Here is a 20168-nt window from a genome sequence, read left to right as displayed (position 1 = left end):
TCCGACGCACCCGTCGGCGTGGTCGTCGACGCGCGCGTCGCTGTCGCCGCTGCTGTGCTCTCTTCTGAGAATTGTAGTCCGCGAGAGCTACCACTAAGGGCGCGGTTTGTAGTCGGGGGTGGGCGGGGTCACTTTGCAAGCTCCGCCCCGTTGCTGTTGGAACCAGGCCCTCAGTGACTGATGTAAAGAGAAATAAAGAGGAAATTAAGATGCAGTTCACTTGACTGTTTTTTTTTTGCGGTTTCTTGTTTGTTTGAGACAGTTTCTTATGAAGCCCAGGTTGCCTCCCCTGGAGTCACTACGTGGCCTGGGATCACCTTCTACTCATAATGCCTCCTCTCTACCTTCAGGATGATGAGGTTACCACCCCACATTCAGCGGACTTTTTTTGAGACGTAATAGATCTAATATCAGCCGGGCGGTGATGGTGCACGCCTTTAATTCCAGCACTCGAAGGTAGAGGCAGGTGGATCTTTGGGTTTGAGGCCAGCCTGGTCTGCAGAGCGAGTTCCAGAACAGCCATGGCTACACAGAGAAACCTTGTCTGAAAGAAGAATAAACCTAACAGAATGACAAAAGATCAAATATCATTGCAGTCTTGGAGTCTTGGCCTCACTGGGTCCTAGTTTTTTTTTTTTTTTTTTTTTTTTTTTCCCCAGCAACTCACTTGTCTCCCTGGCTGGCCTTGAACTCACAGAGATACACCTGCCTCTGCCTCCTCAGAGCCAACACACTCCACGTTCTCCACATCATCTATGCTCCTAGTACAGGTGTCCCAGATTCAACAGGGCTCAGGCCTTCCGACTCTGATTTCCCAAAACCCCTGTGTTAATAGTTCTCAAGGACCCTGCTGCCTCCAGGACCTGTCCCATAATACAACTCACCGAAGCAAAGCCTTCTCTACCACTATTATAGATTCCAGGCCCGGGCAGATTCCCATTTAAGGTTTGCACACACCATGCAGGCTTCTTTCTCCCTTCCCTGCCCCCACCCCTCCCCCCTTCTCCTGCTCTTCCCTAATTTAAAGAAGCCCACATCTCCCAGACCTCTCTGCTAATTCAATCACACTCCTCTATTGTTCCCTTCCTCAGTGGGACCCGTGTCCTTTTGTATGGAATCTTGTTTCTCACCAAAGTCATGGTCCATCCTCTGAGTTCCGGTTCCTCTATCACGTGCCTCTCTGGTGCCACCTTCCTCTCTTCAGCCCTTTCCTTTTCTCATTTTGTTTTGAAGACAAGGTTTCCTGTATCTATAAATGGCCTGCCCTTGCTATCTATGTAGCCCAGGTTGATCTTGAACTCTTTATCCTGCTGCTTCGGTCTTGGGCACCTGAATCACAGTTGTGCACCACCAAGGTTTGCCCCCACCCACATTTTCCACCTTCCCCCTGGCTATCAGAAAGACTCCTGTGTTCAAAGTCAGCTGCCTGCTCCCCCACCAGCCTAAAGCCTCAGACTTTGGGCCCAAGTGCTCATCTCACACCAGCCCTACCTCACTTCTCTCCCCGCCTACTCCTGGGTCCTCTGGGTCTCTGGCTTCTCTGTGCCTCCCCAACTGCTCACCTCTGCTCAGATCCTCCAGTCGCAGTCCACCGGTTTGCAAGACGAACAATCCCGTTGCCGGCAGGGCCTCAACTGTACCAGGTTCTCCCGGTCCATGAACACAGGGACCGGCGCTGTGCCCTGCACCTGACGGCTGCGCTCCTGTTTGCCCAGATCGCAGAAACAACGCCACTCTCCCCACGGGCCTAGGACGGAATCTTCCACTACTGGAGAAGGAAGGTGGACATGAAAACCCAGTTGGGGAAATTAGCCTCCACACAGTTGACTTGTCCAGGGAGGGACAGAGATAAGGAACCTAATGGCAGCTGGCGTTCGGAGACTTTACTGCCTCTGTGTGGTGGTGAGAGCTAGGAGAGCAAGCCACCTGTCAGGCTGACACACGTGAACTGCCCACAGCTGCAAATGATACCCCCAATCTGTGCCAGCCTGCTCAGCCGGGAGTACGGACACTCTGTTCTCCTTCACACCTGACAAACAAAGTTGACTCTTGTCCTAAGGGATTTCACTGGGCCAACCCAGCAGGCGCCCAGCCTCCTGACAGGCAGGGCTAACAGAAGATGAAATAAATGACTCAGTGAGCGTATTTAAATCCCCTGCTGCTGCCTGCCTGCCTGCCTGCCTGGCTAACTTGTAGCAACAAAGTAGTTTTTATGCTCAGGAGCAGCTACAGTTTTTTTTTTTCTTTTTCTTTTTCTTTTTCTTTTTTTTTCAGTGTTGTGCTAAAGATAAGGGTAAGATTTAATCCAGGACTCACACACTCTGGTCAAGTGTTCTACCTCCTCCCCCAACCTACACTTTTACAGGACTCTTTTTTTATCCCTCCCTCCCTCCCTCTCTCCCTTCCTTCCTTCCTCCTTTCCTCCCTCCTTTCCTTCCTTTCTTGCCAGAGTTCTCATGTACTCCAAGTTGGCCTCCAATTCCCTTGGTAGCCAAAGATGACTCTGAACGTCAGATCCCCTGACTCCAGTTCCGAAAGTTAGGATTGCAGGTGTGTAGTGCTATAGGGTAGTGGATTCTGAAGTGTTGGGGAAGGAACGGGACTTGCTGGCTGGGCCAAGGGCTGCTCCATCTGAGCTACCAGCACAATACCAAGCCTTATCACCACTCCTTACTGATACTTCCGCGTGTGGAGATGAACTCAGCCTGGTGCCTCATACCCTTCCTCAACAGATCTTTGCCAACTGACTCCCAGCTTTTCCCACCCCCCCTGAGGCCTTTGGCCTTTGCTTTTGTTCCCTCTTCCTGGGACACTGTCGCCCAATCTCTGTAATTTTGACCCTGCCAGTCATTCTGGCTGAATGGGTTGCTACCATCCTCACCACACCTTCGCTGACATCTCAGGCTGACTGGGCCAGTTTCCATCTCCGTCTCCACCCTTCCTAGCACCGTGTTTATAGGTTGTTTATTGTCTCCTGGTGCCCTGCTCCCGACAGGCAGTGTCTATTACATTTATCAGACCACCAAGGAAGCTACTGGGTAAAATTTTCAGTATAGTGAAACGAAACAAATAAAAAACAACCCACAAATGAGAAACCAACACACTCAGAGAAAAGCGGCCAGTCCCAGAGGGCAGGCCTGTGCTGAGCTGGGCAGAGTTGGCACAGGAGGGGCTGTGTGTAGCCAGTTGGCTAAGTGAGGCTTTTGGGGGCACCTTTCGAAACTGTCACTCCCACCATCTTCAAGTTTACCCTTTTTTCGCTGCAACCTCAGCAGCTCCCAGGTATCACTTGTGCCCTGCTGGCCAAAATACTGGTAGTCCGGGTCGATCTGAGTAGAGGACACCAGTCCCAGAAGCATTAGATGAGGGAGTAGTAGAGCCAGTCGGCTCCGGCTCCGGGCCATGCCCGGACTCCAACCGACCCCAACGCGCCCCGGCGGCTCGGGACCGCGCGGAGCCCACAGCACAGACCATCCCGGCGTCCGCAAGGGCACACCCCACCCATCTCCCTTGTGCAAGCGCGTGAACCGGTCCTCACGCTCCCCCTCTGCAGGCGCAGTGGATCCGACTGCGGAGCTGTCCCGCCCACCTCCCCCTGTCCTGCTTCATGTGGTTTGGGCCGCGCATAAAAAGCTCTAGGGCCTAGTAGGACTCATTTGGCTCTGAGATCTATTTTCTGTGTCCTGTCGTGTCTGGTCTTCCGCGTGTCCGGATCTTGCCCACGCAGGTATGGAAACCCAGAGTGCACACGAATAGGAGGCGCCCCATTGGTGCGGTTCTGGGTCTATTACTACCTTCTTGCTGACGGTCTTTGTTTTTCTTGCTCTATGGTGGCCGCCTTTGTCTTTGCAGGGGTGGGGGTGGTGGGATGGGGGGTGGAGGCAGACTCAAGGCTGGAGCCCTGGCTTGCAGGCCGTAGCGCCGAGCTCACGGGCTCGCCATCCCGTTCTGAAACTAAGAGCTCACGGCCCTTCTCCCGTGCTTGGGCTGACTCAGGTGGCAGCGGTGACCCCATCACTTGGGCCCTGTTTGGGGGGTGGGGGGGCGGGTCTCCTGAGTCCTTGCAGACCTTGTTCTGGGAGGGTGAATATGAGTACTGCTGTTTCCACATCTCGGACTCAGTGTCTGGGCTCAGCCCCAAGAGTGACCTTGGGAAAGCCAGACAAAGGGTCTTTTGCGGCGCTGACCAGCCTTGCGTTGTGGGTCTCTTCTTTCAGTCATGGCATCCGGCAACGCCTGCATCGGAAAGCCGGCCCCTGATTTCACTGCCACCGCGGTGGTGGATGGCGCCTTCAAGGAAGTCAAGCTTTCGGACTACAGAGGTGAAGCTGCCCGGAGGGGAACCAGGTGAGGATAGGGTAATATGAAAGGGACTTGAACTAACTTTTCTTCCGGTCTCCTCTTCCCTAGGGAAGTACGTGGTCCTCTTTTTCTACCCGCTGGACTTCACTTTCGTGTGCCCCACGGAGATCATCGCTTTTAGCAACCACGCTGAGGACTTTCGAAAGCTGGGTTGCGAGGTGCTCGGAGTGTCTGTGGACTCTCAGTTCACCCACCTGGCGTGGTATGGGAACTGCGCGGGGGAGCGGGTGCAGAGATGTAGGAAAGCCCAAACTATGGGGATAAACTGCCTTCCACCTTCATCTTCTAAAGAATGGAAACAATTACACCCAAGCCCTTACAATGATGACGGTAATTAGCGTTTGGCACCTAGTTGGGAGGTGGAGGATGCAGAGGCCTTGTGGCTTAGTTCTCAGGAGACAAACTGCTTTGCCCTATTTCATGAAATGGGAAACTCTAGTTCTCAAGAGGATGGGTTGATAGAAAGACCAGAGCTGGATGATGGTGGGAACTCCCCTCCCTCCCTCCCTCCCTCCCTCCCTCCCTCCCTCCCTCCCTCCCTCCCTCCCTCCCTCCCTTTTTCAAAACTAGGAGTCAGTTCAAGGTCTCATTGCTGCAAAGCAAGTACCCTCCTATTGAGCTCTTTCCCTGCTGTTGGGCAATGGGAATTCTGATGTGGTGTCTCCACTGCAAGTTACGGGAGCCCACAGTGAAGCTACTTGAAGATGAAGCTTTATCTGGGGCCATCTCTTCCCAGCTGTGCTGCCTCCACCAGGGTGGGGTGGGTGGAGCGCCCCAGCCATTTTTAAATCCTTTATCTCCTGCTTCCAGTACCCCCACTCAGCCCTTATCACACTAGAGGCCCACGGGGGAGAATTCTGCTGTGCTGGACATCTTAAGGCTCCAACCCTGACTCTCTCACCCGCAGGATCAACACTCCACGGAAGGAGGGAGGCTTGGGCCCCCTGAACATCCCCCTGCTTGCTGATGTGACTAGAAGCTTGTCCCAGAACTATGGCGTGTTAAAAACTGATGAGGGCATTGCCTACAGGTACAGCGGGGACCTCAGCCCAGCTCCAGGAGTCCCCATCTCAATGCTAAAGGGACCACTGTGGCTAATGGGGTGTGTGTGTTTCGTTCCCTGGCCCTGGCAGTGGGGTGCTCCAGTCTCCTCACTGTAGGCCCTCATGTCTTCAGGGGCCTCTTTATCATCGATGCCAAGGGTGTCCTGCGTCAAATCACAGTCAATGACCTACCGGTGGGACGCTCTGTGGATGAGGCTCTTCGCCTAGTCCAGGCCTTTCAGTATACAGATGAGCACGGGGAAGGTGAGTGAGTGTCCGCAATGGGGAGGCCCTCCTCGGTCCTCAGCTCTGCCCAGCTTGGAGACACGAGCTGTCTGCCCTAGCAGCTTTATGGGGTGGATGTCATAGCCCCACACAAGGGCTGGAGAGATGGCTGGAACACTGGCTGCTTTCCCAGAGGACCAGGGTTGGATTCCCAGCACCCACGTGGTAGCTCATAAACATCTGTAATTCCGGTCTCGGGATCTGACCCTCTCTCCTGTCCCTCTCCTATAGCAGGCACAAACATGTACACAGGCAAAACAAACTCTAGATTATTTTTTTTAAAGCCCCACACAAAATTCAGTTCTCTGCCTGCGGGGGGGTGTCTAGGATGGGGTGGCGATTCGTATACATAGTAGACAAAGCTGAAGAGCTGGGAGCTGGCTGGAGGTATTTGAGCTGGGTGTGCTGGGTCGAGCCTGCCATCCCCACACTTGGCAGGAAGTCCGAGGCAGGATTAAAGCTAGCCCATGATATAGAATGAGGCCTTTTCTTTTTTTTTTCTTTTTTTTTTTTTTTTGGTTTTTCGAGACAGGGTTTCTCTGTGGTTTTGGAGCCTGTCCTGGAACTAGCTCTTGTAGACCAGGCTGGTCTCGAACTCACAGAGATCCGCCTGCCTCTGCCTCCCGAGTGCTGGGATTAAAGGCGTGCGCCACCACCGCCCGGCTCGAGGCCTTTTCTTAAACAACCAAAACGAAAAGGTAAAAAAATAGAGCATTGACAGGCTTTCAAGCTGGGAATTGGACTTGGTTGAGTTCTTGCCTGGCATTCACAAAGCCCTGAGTTCAGTCCCTGTGTCACGATAAAGCTGGGTGTGTGGTGTATGCCCGTAATCCCAGCACTCGAAGCCAAGGGAGAAAGGTCAGATTGAGGGTCATCTTCAGTTACCGAGTTAATTCAAGGCCAGCCCAAACTCCATGAGAACCTACCTCAAAAAGTCAAAAAAAAAAAAGTATTTTAAAAGTGTCCCAAGTTAATCTTAGTCGTGTTAGAGTACACACACACACACACACACACACATGAAAAGGTCTCAGTATGCATTGCTGTTGGCCTGGAGCTAGCTGTGTAGACCAGCACACATGATCTCTTGCTAGTGATCAAAGCTTCAAACATACTAGACAGTGCTCTTCCGCCGAGCTATACCCGCAGTCCAATCAGCACCCTGTCATATGGAAGGGGCAGCTGACCACAGGTACAAAGTTTGGGGAGGTTAAGGCTGATTGAGTTGAAGGGGAGGAGTGTGGAGACAGGCCTATAATCTCAGCACTTGGCAGGTTAAGCAGGGGGCCAGCTTGGGCTACAGACTGAGACAGTTTTAAAATCAAAAGGCTCAGTGTGGTGATACAGCCCAAACCCTGGGGCGGCAGAGGAGGAGGATCCCTGCATGCCTGAGGCCAGCCTGATCTATGGAGAGAGTTGAAGACCAGACAGAGGCCCCCTTTTTAAGAAAAAAGACAGTTACACCTAGATGTAGTGCCCTGGTTTACAAAAAGCCCAGGGCTCAAATGCCGATACATCAGCAGATAAAATAAAAAGAATTTGCAGCTTAGTGTGGTGATACACATCTGTGATCCCAGCAGTCAGGCTGGGGTCGAGGCCAAAAAAAAAAAAAAAAAAAAAACCGGACAAACAAAACAATAGAACAGAAAAGTTTCTCCCAGGAAACCGTCTCTCTTGCAGTTTGGAACCCTGGCCCTTAGCTCCCAGCCTCTTCCGTGCGGTGCGGCCTAGGCTCTTGCATGGCCTACTTGTTCCTGACCTTGGGGGTAGTGCTGAGCCTCATCCTTGTGTGTTTTTCTAGTCTGTCCTGCTGGCTGGAAGCCCGGCAGTGACACCATCAAGCCCAATGTGGATGACAGCAAGGAATACTTCTCCAAACACAACTAAGATGGCCAAACATCAGTGATCCTGAGTTCTTGGATCTCGCCCCACCTGGATGTCCTGTGCTGGCCCAGAAAAGACTAGATCCTCCTCCACGGTCTGTGTAGGGGCTGGAGGCTGGGCCAAGGCTTTCTCATTCCCCACCTGGAATCTGGTGAATAGCGACCCCCTGCCCTGAACCCACCCAACTGGGCACAGGTCTATAGAAAACCAATAAAGTATTAGGGATGGTGGAAGACTGTGTTGCTGTATTCTCTAGCATTTGACTCCAACCCCATCTTTACACTCTGGCCTGTACAAGTGGCTCTGCAATTACTCCTCTTCACCACAAGGTGGAGGCATTACCACATTCACTGCTCGGTACTCCATTACCCCGTGACCTGAGAGTGGAGAGACTAGTGAGATCTGTCTTAAAAGAAAAAAAACAAAACAAAACAAACAAAAAAAAACCGGATCGGGCGGTGGTGGCGCACCACCTTTAATTCTAGCACTCAGGAGGCAGAGGCAGCCGGATCTCTGTGCGTTCGAGACCAGCTTGTTCTACAAGAGGTAGTTACAGGACAGGCTCCAAAGCTACAGAAAAACCCTGCCTCAAAAAAAAAAAAAAAAAAAAGGAAAAAACCAATAATAGGGCTGGAGAGGAGATGGTTTAAGCCGTTAAGAGCACTTCTTGCTCTAAACAACCAAAACAGACGTGGGCATCTTACTTCTGGATCCTGTCTCTGTAGACTGGTGCCGGCATCTTGCCATTAGCCGGAAAGTGCTATTTAACAACTGCGATCGTCACTGGGTCTCCTCATTGGATGGGAATAGAATCAGATCACCACGTGAGTTCCAGTAGGTGAAGTCCAGGCTCAGTCCCATTTCCATGTAATATTTTGGGCAAGCGAGTGAGACCAAGGTCCTGAGAAAGCCAACGGTGGGAGTCGCAGGAAAGAGCATTTGCTTCCTGAGGTCAAAGGCTGAGGAGGGTTAGATGGGAGATGGTGTTTCAGAGGTTCCATTCAGCTGTGTGCACTGAAACAGCTTTGCCATTCTGAGTTCCACTTTCATTCCACAGACAATCTGGTTGTTTTTATTTATGTTTTGACACGAGAGTCATCAAATTATGATTCCTTCAGCCTGAGCTGAAGTGCCTTCATCTCACTTTGGAAGTCATTCATAACCTCCCCCCTTTGGAACTGTTTTTCCCTTTCTCCACCCATGCTAGGGATGGTGTCCAAGGCCTCTTAAAGGACGTGTACACACTCTACCACAGAGCCCCACACTCAGCTATTCCCTGGAATCTAATGTCCCCTCAAAGCTCCTGCTTGGGTCTCCTTTGAGTTCATCCACCACACTGTGATTTCCCATTTCGTGTGCCTTCTTCAGGTAGTCTTGTTTGGGCCACAGTATTCGCATGCCATCCCTGTGTCCCAGGCTTTGCTCGGGCCCTACACTGCCAAATCTGTTGCAGAGATAACAATGCATTACATTCATAGGTCAGCCTGCCTCCCCTGCCCCAGCAGGTACACGTTGAGCTGATGTTCCTCTTCCTAACTCTCATCACCATTTTTCAAATCATGTCTGTCCTCACTTTTATTTTATTTTATTGGTTTTTCGAGACAGGGATTTTTTGGCTGTCTTGGAACTAGCTCTGTACATGTGGGTTTTTTGCTTAGAAGAGTGCAGTGCCTGTGGAGGCCGGAAGAGGGCATTGCATCCCCTGGAGCTCCTTATAGGGGTTCGTGAGACGCCTAAGGGGAGTGCAGTGTATGCTCTGGAATAGCAGTGGTTCATGCCTTTAACTGCTGAGCCATCTCTTTAGCCCTTCTTTTTTCTTCCTTTAAAAAGTGTGTGTGTAGCCGGGCGGTGGTGGCGCACGCCTTTAATCCCAGCACTCGGGAGGCAGAGGCAAGCGGATCTCTGTGAGTTCGAGACCAGCCTGGTCTACAAGAGCTAGTTCCAGGACAGGCTCCAAAACCACAGAGAAACCCTGTCTCCAAAAAAAAAATAAAAAAATAAAAATAAAAAGTGTGTGTGTGTGCGCGCGTGTGTGCTCATTTGTGCTGAAAGTATGTGAAGGTGAGTGCTTCTTCCTCCAGGACCCAGGGATCACACTCAAGTACTCAGGCTTGGGGGCAAGCATCTTTACCCGCTGAGCCATTTCTTCCCATCTACTCCGTATCTCCTCTCTCTCTCTGTCTCTCTCTTCTTTTTCCTATCTATAGTGTGGTCCAAGCTGTCTCTGAGGGTTTTGTTTGGTTGGGGTCGCAGTTTTGTTGTTGTGCTGTTTTGTTGGGGGTGGGAGGTGAGGCCGGGTTTCTCTGTGTAGCCCTGGCTGTCATGGAGTACACTCCTTAGACCAAGCTTGCCTCGAACTCAGAGGTCCGCCTTACTATGTAGCCTAGACTGACTTAAAGCCCATCCACTCTACTACTTAATTATTCCTCGGCTCCACCCGAGTACTATGGTTTTCTTTTTTGCCCTGGGGTCTTCCAGCTTCAAGGCCAGCGAGATCCCACTAGCAACCAGCAGCTTTGACTTCAGGGCCCAGCGGCCCAAACAACTGCCCCGACAGGACCAGACCTGGCAGTCGCCAGCTTCTGGCCTGGCACACGGGAGGGGACACTGGCAGGCGGGCGCCGCCCTTCCTGGCGGGAGTTGCCCTGACGGCGTCTGCAACACCGAGGCTGCAGCTGGGCTCCGCCAGGGTCAGATCCGACGGAGGGGGCGTGGGCGCGGCGGTACTCCGGCGCCAGCCTGTTGAGAGCCGCTCGGGTGGCTCCCTGTGCCCAGGAGAGCGTAGCCCTCCCGCCGCGGGCGCCCTGGACCCGGGCCTGGGGCTTTCCGCACCCAGAGAGCCGCCTGCCCGGGAAAATCCCGGCCCCCTTCCCGGCGCCGCGGCCCTGCCCGGCAGAGCTGGGGGAGGGGATTCCCGGAATCTGCCCGGAGACCGCGCTGGCGTCACTGAGCAGAATAGGCCCATATATGGGCAGCGCTTCCGGAGCGTCAGCGGGGAAAGCCCCGGCGCTGGGCGGGGCGCGCGTACACATTCCGCGTTTTGTCCAGGGCGGCTTCTTCCCTGCCACTGCCTGCCTGCCCCGCGTCGGGTGCCAGCGCTCAGTGGATGGGAGGTCTGGATGCTTGGACTGGGCCCTGGGATACCCGAGAGGAGCGAGCTCCAAAAGCCAACGGCTGGGGGCAGCCCGTTCTCCCTCCACCCGCCCGGCTTGGAAAAAAGAAGACCACAGGAATTAATAAAGACAAATTTTTTTTTTACTTAAATAGATTCAATAAAAAGTCAAACACACACACAAACACATCTTAAAATAGACTCTTAGACACGAAGTGCGTGTTTCTTCTCCACAGTACTGTGCAGAGGGGGAGGGCAGGGGGCGGAGGTCCCTCCCTAGTGTCCCGGCAGGCTGAGTACCAGGCGGCGGGGCCAGCTCCGCCGCGATAGCCCCCTTCTCCCTCCCTATTAAATACACAAATATATTATATTCAATATGAATTCGGTCTCTTCCCAGAAAAAAAAAAGACATACAAAATACGTTGACAGCGGGGAGGGGGGGAAGGCATGTAAACGTCGAGGTGGAAGGGACTGGGCGCAGGCGGGCGAGCCAGAGTCCAGTGTGTGTGCGGCGCCCCAGGCCTCCGGGCGGATGCCCATCGCCTGCCCCCCTCACCCCAGTGGGGGGCGGGCGCCCAGCCTTCTGGGCTGGGGGTGTCCGTGAGGAGCGAGGGAGGCGCTCAGAAGGCGTGTCCTTTGACCCCCAGCAGCAGCTGGCAGCCGTTGCTGACGTGGGTCATGACCTTCTGCTTGAGCTGGGCCACTTGCTCCCGTAGGAGGCCCGCAGTACTCGACAGCCCCGCGTTCTCAGCCTTCAGCGTCTTCACCTTGTCCTCCAGGCGCGCGATGCGCTCCAGCTTCCGCTTCCGGCACTTGGTGGCCGCCAGCCTGTTCCGCAGCCGCTTTCGCTCCACTTTGATGCGCTCCTGGTCTTCCATGTTGATGGGGGACACCGGTGGCGTGGCGTCGCGGCTGCGTGCCTCTGGGACGGTCTGCGGTTCCTCTTTAAAGGCGGAGGTGCCGCGACCCAAGCCCAGCTGCGCCGGGTGGCCGCCCGCAAAGGGTGGTGCATGTGGGAGGTAGCTGATGGTGGCCGTCGGGTACGAGCTCCCAGTCCCGACAGCGGCCCCGGCGCCTCCAGAGGATGCAGAGGCTGGGGAGTAACTGCTGAGGTTGGTGTAGACGGGAGGCGGCTCCGGACCAGCGTAGACGCCCCCTGGCCCGGCCTGGGGACCCCCGCTGGCGCCCAGGGACACGTTGGGGGGCGTCACGTGGTTCATCTTGTGCAGGTCGTCCAGGGCTTTGACAAAGCCGTCCGCGAAGCCCTCCTGCTCCTCGGTGACGCCGCCCCCTGTACCTCCACCGCTGCCACCCCCACGGGGGTAAAAGTACTGTCCCGGAGGCGTGGGCGTCGTCGTGATCACGCCGTTGCTGTTGGGGACGATCAAACGCTCCAGTTCCGTGGAGGCGAGCTTCAGAGACGCGCCTGTGTCTGATCCCTGACCCGAAAAGTAGCTGCCTGCCCCACTGCCCTCTGGGCCCGGGCCGCGCGCTCCAGGGCCCTTGAGACCCCGATAGGGATCCGCCAGGTTGAGCGCCAAGGTTGGTTTCAGGAGTTTGTAGTCGTGTAGAGACAGACTGCCAGGGGTTCGACCGTATCCCGCCGCTGCGTATGAGTCGTCGTGATAGAAAGGCTGTTCCATTTTCGTGCACATCCGGGCGGTCTGGGAAAGGTCCCCCTGAAGGGCCGCCCCGGGCCTCGCTGCGGCGAGCGGCGAGCTGTCCTCGGCTGCGGCGGGACCCGGTGTCCGGTCGCGCGTCCTCGGGAACTGGAGACGGTCGGCAGCAGCCAGTTGGCAGCCGTGCGTAAAAGCGCTGCCGGGTTTTCGGACCTCGTCTCTCCTTCCGTGGTGTGCCCGCTCCCTCGGCGTCGCTTCCTTCGGTTCCCCGCTCCCCGCAGGATCCAAAACTGGCCCGGCCACCCTCAAGGTCCCCACCGCGCTGCCCCAGCCCCAAGCTTTTATACTGAGTTTGTCAGCCACGGAAGTGCGCTCTGATTGGCCGACGCGGGAGCCGGGCCCCCGCGGCCCCCTCCTAGAGCGTGGGGAAGGGGAGGAGGCGGCTCGCGTCACTGTCAGGAAGCGCGTGTCCTTGTAAACAGCGGCCACGAGCCGGGTGGCTCTGCGCGGCTGCAGGGGGAGGGGCTGTAGGGATGGAGACACTCCAGCCAGGGGATGTTGAGGGGCTGAGGCACACAGCGGTTAGGACTGCGGGAGTAAACCTAGGTGAATATGAGAGCTTGGTGCGCAGCAAGTGAGGAAGGGGGACCTCGGAGACACCCGGTAAAGTCTCGAGGGACCCAGGGTACCCGTAGCTTGAGAACTGACAATACTCTAGAAGACCCCAGCAAGCAGGGAAGGCACAGATCGGAAGGAATTTGTTAACATTTAGCCCAGGGATTAACTGGAGGTCCCAGGTACAAAAGGCTTGAAGGACTGGAATTGTCACAGGTGGGAGGAAGGGGTAAGGAAGCGGGGCTCGGGTACCTATTGTGCAAGAAATGAGTAGGGAGGGGTTCTAGAGGCCATAGATGAGTCTGAAGATTCTCCTATAAGAGGAAATGGGAAGGCATTGTAGAAATGCAGAAAGTGAGCAAGGGTCCTGCATACACTGAGGTAATAGAAGAGGTGGAGGATGGGAACGTGGCCACCAAAGATTGGGGCTATTGTGGCCACTTGCACAATTCTGATGGAGAGTTAGATGGGTCAGGGCACGACTTCCGAGCTCTAAAGTCGATGACAGTAGGGTATCTAAGATCTGCCCCGAGAAGATGACTCGGGGGATCCCAGAGACAAGGGACTTGTACGAATAGGGCAGTACCTCGTGGGTGGTCCCTGGGCACCTGTATAGCCTGGACCCTAAGCCCAAAGCCCTCCCTTAGTCACCCCGGGCTCGCCCGATACCCTGTCAGCTTTTGGAGAGCCGACGGGGCGGGATAGCTGGGGCGCGGTCGCCCAACCCCACTCCCTTCCTTAGAAACAGGCTAAGGAAAGAGAGCCGAGGCAGGAAGTGTGGCAACAGCCCCGAGGGGGAAAGAGCCCGGCCCTGTCTCGTCATTCTGAGCCTACAGGACGGTGCGCCCTGCCCTGGGCCCTGCCAATTCTGCTCCTGAGAAGAGGAACCCGGGCAAGCGACCCCGAGAAGTCACAGCCCAGCTACAAACGCCTCCAGTCACTGTCTGTTCTCCCCCATCTAGTAATGGTTCAGCCTGCAGTCTCCGGCGACTACTAAGCCTGGCAGCCCGAGGACTGTTCCATTGACCCTCTGGAGGGGGGATGCAGCCTGGGAGCGGGGCCTCCATCACCAAGGCAACAGGCCGGAGTCCGCAAATTGGATTGGGGGCGGGGTAACCCCCCTGAATTTCTCCCCAAGATCCATATTAGGGCACAGGAAGAGGTGGAACCAGTGCAGTCTTGGGGCGGGGAGCTAGGAGCCAGGAACCCAGGGTAGCTGCCAGGTCCCAGGGCGCGCCCGGGCCCCCGGACGGCTAGTCCGGACCAGCCTCGACCGCCACCCCCGGGGGCCCCCCGGCGGCCTGACCCAGCCCCGCGGAGCAGCTCTGGGGCTGAGTCCTGTCCCGCCCGATTGGGTCGGACGCAGCCTGGCAGGTCCCCGCCTGCCCGTGGTCCTGGGTCGGACTTTGCCCCCGGCCCGCCAGGGCGCGGAGGGGGCGGGATGAAGCCTTTAGGCATCCCCGGCGCCTGGGCAGGCTGGTACAGGGCTGCCTCCTCCCCTGGGTATGTGCCCTTCCCTTCTGCCAGAAGGTCTAGGGTCCCCTCTCCCCACCCTATGTCTTTGAAGTCTGAATACTCCTCTTACCTACGTCCATTTCAGTTGGGAGTGAGTGAGGTACCTAAAAGAAGGGCCCTGCCTTACTAAGCCGGCTCCCTCATCTAGGGACCTTTCCACTCAAGTCGCAGGGAGAAAATGGGAGAACTCATAGCCCCTTCTCCAGGAAGGGCAAGGTGGAGGTTTAAATAACAAGGTTTCCAGTTAGACAGGTGGAACTTCCAAGTAGTATGGGAGTCACCAGAAGAATGGGTGAGAGTTCCATCGCTTCCTCTTTCCCAGACTCAGGTCTCTCTGGGAAGACAGAGGAGGCTTCTTTAGAGAGAAGCTTAGGGACAGGGGCTAATAGACTCAGAGATCACCTAGTGTGGGACAGAGAAGGAAATTGAAAGAGGCAAAAGAGAAACAGCTGTGAGGGGGGAAGGGGGGAAGTCCAGCAGAGCAGGGACATTGGAGAGGAAGGAGCTGGGGACATCCCAGTCTTTGAAAGATCCTTGTGACCCTTAAGTGCTCCCTCCCATCTTGCCCTCGCTTGAACAGCTCCCCTCCCCCCACCACAGTCTCAAGGGAGATTCCAGAAGCCGCTGAGTCTGCGGGCATGCTGCCAGGCCTGTGTCTCCTGCCCATGCTAATAACTGCAGCTGACATGTGGCCTGGCCCGAGGGGGTGCTGGCCGCAGCCTTTGGGGGCAGGGCAAGACGGAGGGCAACATGTTGGGAAGCCAACCTGCCTGTCCCACTGGCCAGGAGGCCACACTGACTCACCCATGCCACAGCTGAAGCTGGCTAGGCCAAAGGGAAGTCCTGGAGAGAGGCCAGGCCTGCCCAAAGAGGGTCCAAAGGGAAGACAAGAGTGGGTGGCTGGGGGCAAGGAGGCAGAACAAGGAGAGACACCCAGAGAGACAGATGGGGCCAGGTTAGTCTTCTGCAGACATGGAGACTGGGAGATACTTGAGACAGGCAGACAGACTGTCTGAGAAATAGTAATTATTATTTTAATAGCTAACACTTATATGGTTCTTACCATGGACCAGACACAGTTCTAAAGTGGCTTACATAAAGTTGGTCATTGGCTACTTCCAATGATCCAGGCAATTGCATGCTGTATGAGTTTCCATTTAACATATGAGAAATTGAAGCAAAGGAAATGAAGGACCTTTAATAATTGTCTCAGAGCTAGAAGGACTAGAATTGGTATACAGTCTATGGAATCAGCTGGCTACCTCCTGAACACTACTATGTTGTAGATAGGCATTTATGGAGAACCAGCAACATACAGCATTCTAGTGTGCGTTTTGCAAAGGGCCTATCTTTTTTCCTCAGTGGGAGAAGTAGAGTTTGTTACAGAAAGGTGATAGTGGCCACTCTGCCAGCGTGGGGTCTTCCTTCACACTTTCTGTCTGGGTGTTTGAGCAGGGGCTGGGGAAGAGGCCAACCAGGGAGGGCAGGGCTGGCCAAGCTGGTACAGCCGGTTCCAGGCCCCTACCATTCTCACTCTTGTGGCCTGGGCACCACCTCCTCAAGTCGCCCTGCTGGCGCCAGGCCTGTCCAGTGTGGAGGGTGTGAAGACGGCCCCTCCCCCACACTGCCTGGGCTACAGGTCAGCACCAGACTGGCTTTTCCTTGCCAGGTTTGCCCCTATCCCAGGACCTGGGACCAGGGGCTACCTCTCAGGATAAGGAGGAAGTTCACCCCCACCCACCCACGGTCTCTCTGGGGCTTTTGGCCTTGGCACCAGGGACTTCTCCTTCTTATAAATAGTTTGGTGACCGTTCTCCTCCCTGGCCCCACTGACCAGTGCCAGCACTGCCACCAGGAAACTGGGCTGGGGGCTGCCTGTGAGTCAGCCAGTGGGCAGGCTGGGGCGGGAGCCCACAAGTCACAGCTCCCCGTCTCCTGTCCCTGCCCCTGGGTGTGGACTGGTGGCTGGGCCAGAAGAAGCTAAGAATCAATCCCAGAGGTCTTCATCTTGGAAGGCTGCCAGCCACCTCCCTCCCCTATTCTGCGGTTTTAGGGGTCCATTGCCCCTCATCTGGAGAGGAAGTTGCTGGGTTTTCTTGGAAACAGGCTCTATCCTCACACTGATTCAACTGGGCCCAGAGGGAGTTTCCCACACGGCTGCCAAAGACTTGGGGGCCTGAGCTCCAAGGTGTCCACTTCAAGAGAGGTATCAGTAGAAAGCCAATCCTGCCTGACAGGGGAAGCGGGAGAACAGCAGGGAAGTAGGGGTGATGTTGGGAGAGGAAGTTCCAGGATCTCTGGGCCCCACAGAACCTCAGCAAAGGGTGTGTGAGGGGGGTGCAAGTGTGGTTGGCCTGTTAGGGCCTGTGAGAGTGCATGAGGCCTGCTCAGGGCTTCTGCCTGTGTGCTGGTCCAACCCTGCAGGGGGTGTGGGCTTGTTTGTGAGAACTCAGTTCTGCTTTATGTGGAGAGGGTGAGGTGTGCACGCGCTCGTGTGTGTGTGTGTGTGTGTGTGTGTGTGAGCACATTCCATTGGGTGGACAATATGTGACTCAATTCTGGGCATACATGTGGCTAACATATTTGTATCTGGCTTGTATGTGCAAGGTACATGTCTTGCCTTATGTGTGTGAAGTGTCTTTATGTATATATGTCTCTGTATTTACGTGGATAGCCCGGAACTGCTGGCCCCTCCCCCATACATGTAGACCAGCCATGGCCAAACATATATTCCAAATGGGCAGGGGGGAAAGGGGGACACATTTTGTGTCTGGTTTTTGTGGTCTATGTGTGTCTATGAGAGAGAAAGAGGAAAGAGAGAAGCCTAGTTGGTCTGTATGTTTTGTGTGTGTGTTATGTGGTCTGTGGCTGCTTGTATGTGTATGTGAGACAGCATGAGCCCTGTGTGGTTCATGAGCAGTCTGTGTCACCAGCCACAGCTCTGTCAGGGTGTCTCCATGCTCGTGTGTTCATGAATGCTGGGCTGTGGTCTGCTTCTGCCCCTCTCACTAGGTATTGTCTGTCCAGACTGCATCTGAGAATGTGACCATCTGTACCCTTCTGTTTTCTGTTGGTTAGGGCCATTAAGAGGTGACTGACTGTAGCTAGACATGGTAGCACAGACCTCAATCCCAGCACTCAGATGTCAGAGGTGGATCTCTGTGATTTCTAGGTCTACAAAATGAATTAAAATTCCAGGCTAACCTGGGCACAGTGAGACCCTGTCTCAAAAAACAAAACAAACAAAAAAAAAACCTCAAAATGATTGTAAGTCTTCATCTTCAAATGTATGTGCCACAATTATGTTGGTAGGTGCCTGGGGCACTTTGACATGGTATGTAGGTGACCGTGACGCCGCCTCTGCACATCTGTCTATAGAAATGTTTGTCGCTCCTGTTTCTGTATAGTAATAATACTGCTTGTGCATGTGGCCTAGAGGCTCTTGATTCGCTTCTGTCCTTTCTGGGAATGTCAAACCACAAATGTGCACTTTTGTGTGCTGATATCCAGCCTGCGTGCAGAGCTGGTTTATCTGGGTCACACCTATCCTGACTATGAGCTTTGTTTGAAATTCTGGAAATTGAATCCACTGCCTCATGCTTACTAGACCACTGAGCTACATCCCAGCCGCTCTGTCTGCTTTTGATCTGTGGTTGCCTTTGTGAGTTCTGTCTCTCCCCTCTACGACTAAGTACATCTCCAGAGTCCTTGTTCTTGACTTGGCTGTCACTGTATGGACCACTGCTGGGTGTCTTAACCAGATGGATGTCTGCTTTCCCCGTCTGTGTGTCTCTGACTAGATGTCTTAGTGGCCTGGGCACAGAGGTTTGTTCCTCTGGACTGGCTCTCTCAGGGTGACCGTGTATTTGTGTACATTCTTGCAGAGCACCCCCACTTCACCCCTCCCCCGCAGTCTAGCCACCCTGGGCCATGTTTATTTTGCCCCTGTCTATGTCTGCCCTGCCCTGGGAGGGGCTGACCCTCTTGTCTGTCCAGCTAGCTGTCCACAGGATGTTCCCGAGACGTTGTTTCCGGCCACCCGCAGGTCAGGACCCAGGCGTCCAGGGTGGCGGGGGTGGGGCTTTATCGTGGAGGGGGGTCCTTGTCAGGGCATGAGAATGAGGGTGGGGGGCGGGGAAGGGACTAACCCAACAGGTTCCGCCTCATTCCTGCCCCGCCTCTCACTTCCTGGGTGCCAGCCCGGGGCAGGGGTGGACAAAATGAACCCCGTGGCCTCAGAGTGCGTGGGTGGAGCATGAAGTAGGTGTTTTCTGCTGGGCACCTGGACACCCAGGTCTGAGACACCCCTCCCTACCTCTTGTGTCCAACTCTGAATTCGAAGCGTCCCATCTATTATTCATCTAATCAAGACAAGTCCTCAACGAGTTGGGCATCATTTTCAGATGGGAAACGAGCGAGGGAAGAGACAGGATTTGAACCGAATCGAACTCTGTACGCAGCTGCTGCTTCACAAGACCCACAGTCAGCTAAGCAGCCACCTTCCCGCTCTAAGCAGGGTGTCTGTGGGGTGTAGAAGGAGCCCCAGTCCCCGTGAGACCAAGCTTTCAAGGGGGTACCCGCTTGCTCTGAGTCAAAAAAGCCCCTGGATGAAATGAATAAGAAAACGATTTTAACCGTTTCATTGCCACGATAGGTTCTGCCAAAACTTCCTGTGGGCTGGTGGGCGGGGGCACTGGGTTCCCGGAGACAGGCCGGGGGAAGCTCTGTTAATTGAGGGATGGGGGAAGTGCCCCCAATGACTTTAGCAATGGCCAATGAAAAGGGACGCGGTCTCCTGTCTCCTGAGGGGTAACCCCTCACTGGAGGTCTTCAGAATTTTATTCCTAGTCCTGGATGTCTGGGGGGGGGTCCCAAAGTCCCCTCCCCAGGGGCCTGAGTCATGCATAGGGAAAGCCACGAGGCATGAGTCACCGATGCAGAGCAAGGGGAGTGAGGCCGAGTGCGGCCTGGGGACCCCAGGGCTGGTTTGAGTCACGCACGCCCTGGCCCTACTGACCCCCAGCCCTGCGGTGCTGAGATCAGGAGCGGGAAGCACATGGTCGGAGGGAGGAAGGGCAGAGCGGGAGGAAGCAAGCACCCGGCTGATCCAGGAAGCTGTTTCCATGGCAATGGGGGGGGTCTCAGCTCTCTGAAGGAAGGTCTTCCCAGCAGGGACTGCCCCGCCCAGCGAGATGGGGAAGCCCCCGTTTATGCGGCTCTGGGGCCCGGAGTTTCAGGTCGGGCAGGAAGGGGTTAACGGCAGTCCCCCCTCGGAGTTTCACCTGCTCCAAAGTCTCTGGTTCCGCAGTACTGGGCCCCGCGCGCTCCCGCGGCTGCCCCCGCGCGCTCACGCACACGTACAGCCACCCCACCCCCGGCTTACACTAGCACGCACGCACGACCCGCGTCGGGCTCCACGCACGCAGCGAACTCCGTCGTGTCTAACGTCACGAAAGACGCACGCGCCCCCGCAGTGCGGGGTGGAGTCCTCCCAGAGGGAGAGTTGCGGATAGCGACAGTGGTGCGCATGTAGCTGCCTCCGCTGAGTTGGCTGTCTGGTGTGACTTTGACACCCTCATCCACACACAAGGTCACAAACAACCCTGACCCACAATGTCACAGGGACACAGGATACACCTGCTGCGTTCTAGAGAAACCCCTGTTCAGGCCGCCCTGCGAACATGGACATAGTCACAAAAGGACTTGAATCTAGAAGCACAGTTTCTCAGCACATCG

General features: G+C 55.2%; 3 protein-coding genes across 3 annotated transcripts; 1 reads left to right on the top strand and 2 right to left on the bottom strand.

The window, feature by feature from the left end:
• Positions 1 to 49: 49 nt before the first annotated feature.
• Thsd8 (thrombospondin type 1 domain containing 8) lies at positions 50 to 3443 on the bottom strand. Its single transcript, XM_057754051.1, has 3 exons — positions 3251 to 3443; positions 1563 to 1768; positions 50 to 177 (listed from the first exon to the last, which is right to left on the bottom strand). Exons 1-2 carry the CDS (start codon positions 3402 to 3404, stop codon positions 1569 to 1571), a joined length of 354 nt encoding a protein of 117 aa, XP_057610034.1. The 5' UTR covers positions 3405 to 3443; the 3' UTR covers positions 50 to 177; positions 1563 to 1568.
• A 141-nt stretch (positions 3444 to 3584) lies between these two features.
• Positions 3585 to 7804, top strand: Prdx2 (peroxiredoxin 2). The gene is made up of 6 exons (XM_057754049.1): positions 3585 to 3727; positions 4218 to 4322; positions 4411 to 4564; positions 5270 to 5392; positions 5539 to 5669; positions 7489 to 7804. The coding sequence occupies exons 2-6, from the start codon at positions 4220 to 4222 to the stop codon at positions 7572 to 7574; spliced, it is 597 nt and encodes a 198-aa protein (XP_057610032.1). The 5' UTR covers positions 3585 to 3727; positions 4218 to 4219; the 3' UTR covers positions 7575 to 7804.
• Positions 7805 to 10804: 3000 nt separating this feature from the next.
• Positions 10805 to 12632, bottom strand: Junb (JunB proto-oncogene, AP-1 transcription factor subunit). The gene has a single exon (XM_057753756.1). It carries the CDS (start codon positions 12336 to 12338, stop codon positions 11304 to 11306), a length of 1035 nt encoding a protein of 344 aa, XP_057609739.1. The 5' UTR covers positions 12339 to 12632; the 3' UTR covers positions 10805 to 11303.
• Between the last annotated feature and the right edge of the window lie 7536 nt (positions 12633 to 20168).

Source organism: Chionomys nivalis, chromosome 21 (assembly GCF_950005125.1).
Source record: "Chionomys nivalis chromosome 21, mChiNiv1.1, whole genome shotgun sequence".
Taxonomy (NCBI): Eukaryota; Metazoa; Chordata; class Mammalia; order Rodentia; family Cricetidae; genus Chionomys; species Chionomys nivalis.
Note: the sequence above shows the minus strand (reverse complement) of the source record. Positions and strands in the feature narration are given on the sequence as shown.

Excerpts from the sequence above, each read along its gene's own strand:
- Thsd8 (XM_057754051.1), bottom strand. The coding sequence starts at position 3,404 with ATGGCCCGGAGCCGGAGCCGACTGGCTCTACTACTCCCTCATCTAATG. Across the intron at positions 1,769-3,250 it reads GAGGTTGCAGCGAAAAAAGG|TAGTGGAAGATTCCGTCCTA; the intron begins GTAAACTTGAAG and ends TTCCTTCTCCAG.
- Prdx2 (XM_057754049.1), top strand. The coding sequence starts at position 4,220 with ATGGCATCCGGCAACGCCTGCATCGGAAAGCCGGCCCCTGATTTCACT. Across the intron at positions 4,565-5,269 it reads CAGTTCACCCACCTGGCGTG|GATCAACACTCCACGGAAGG; the intron begins GTATGGGAACTG and ends TCTCACCCGCAG. Across the intron at positions 5,393-5,538 it reads GATGAGGGCATTGCCTACAG|GGGCCTCTTTATCATCGATG; the intron begins GTACAGCGGGGA and ends TCATGTCTTCAG.
- Junb (XM_057753756.1), bottom strand. The coding sequence starts at position 12,338 with ATGTGCACGAAAATGGAACAGCCTTTCTATCACGACGACTCATACGCA.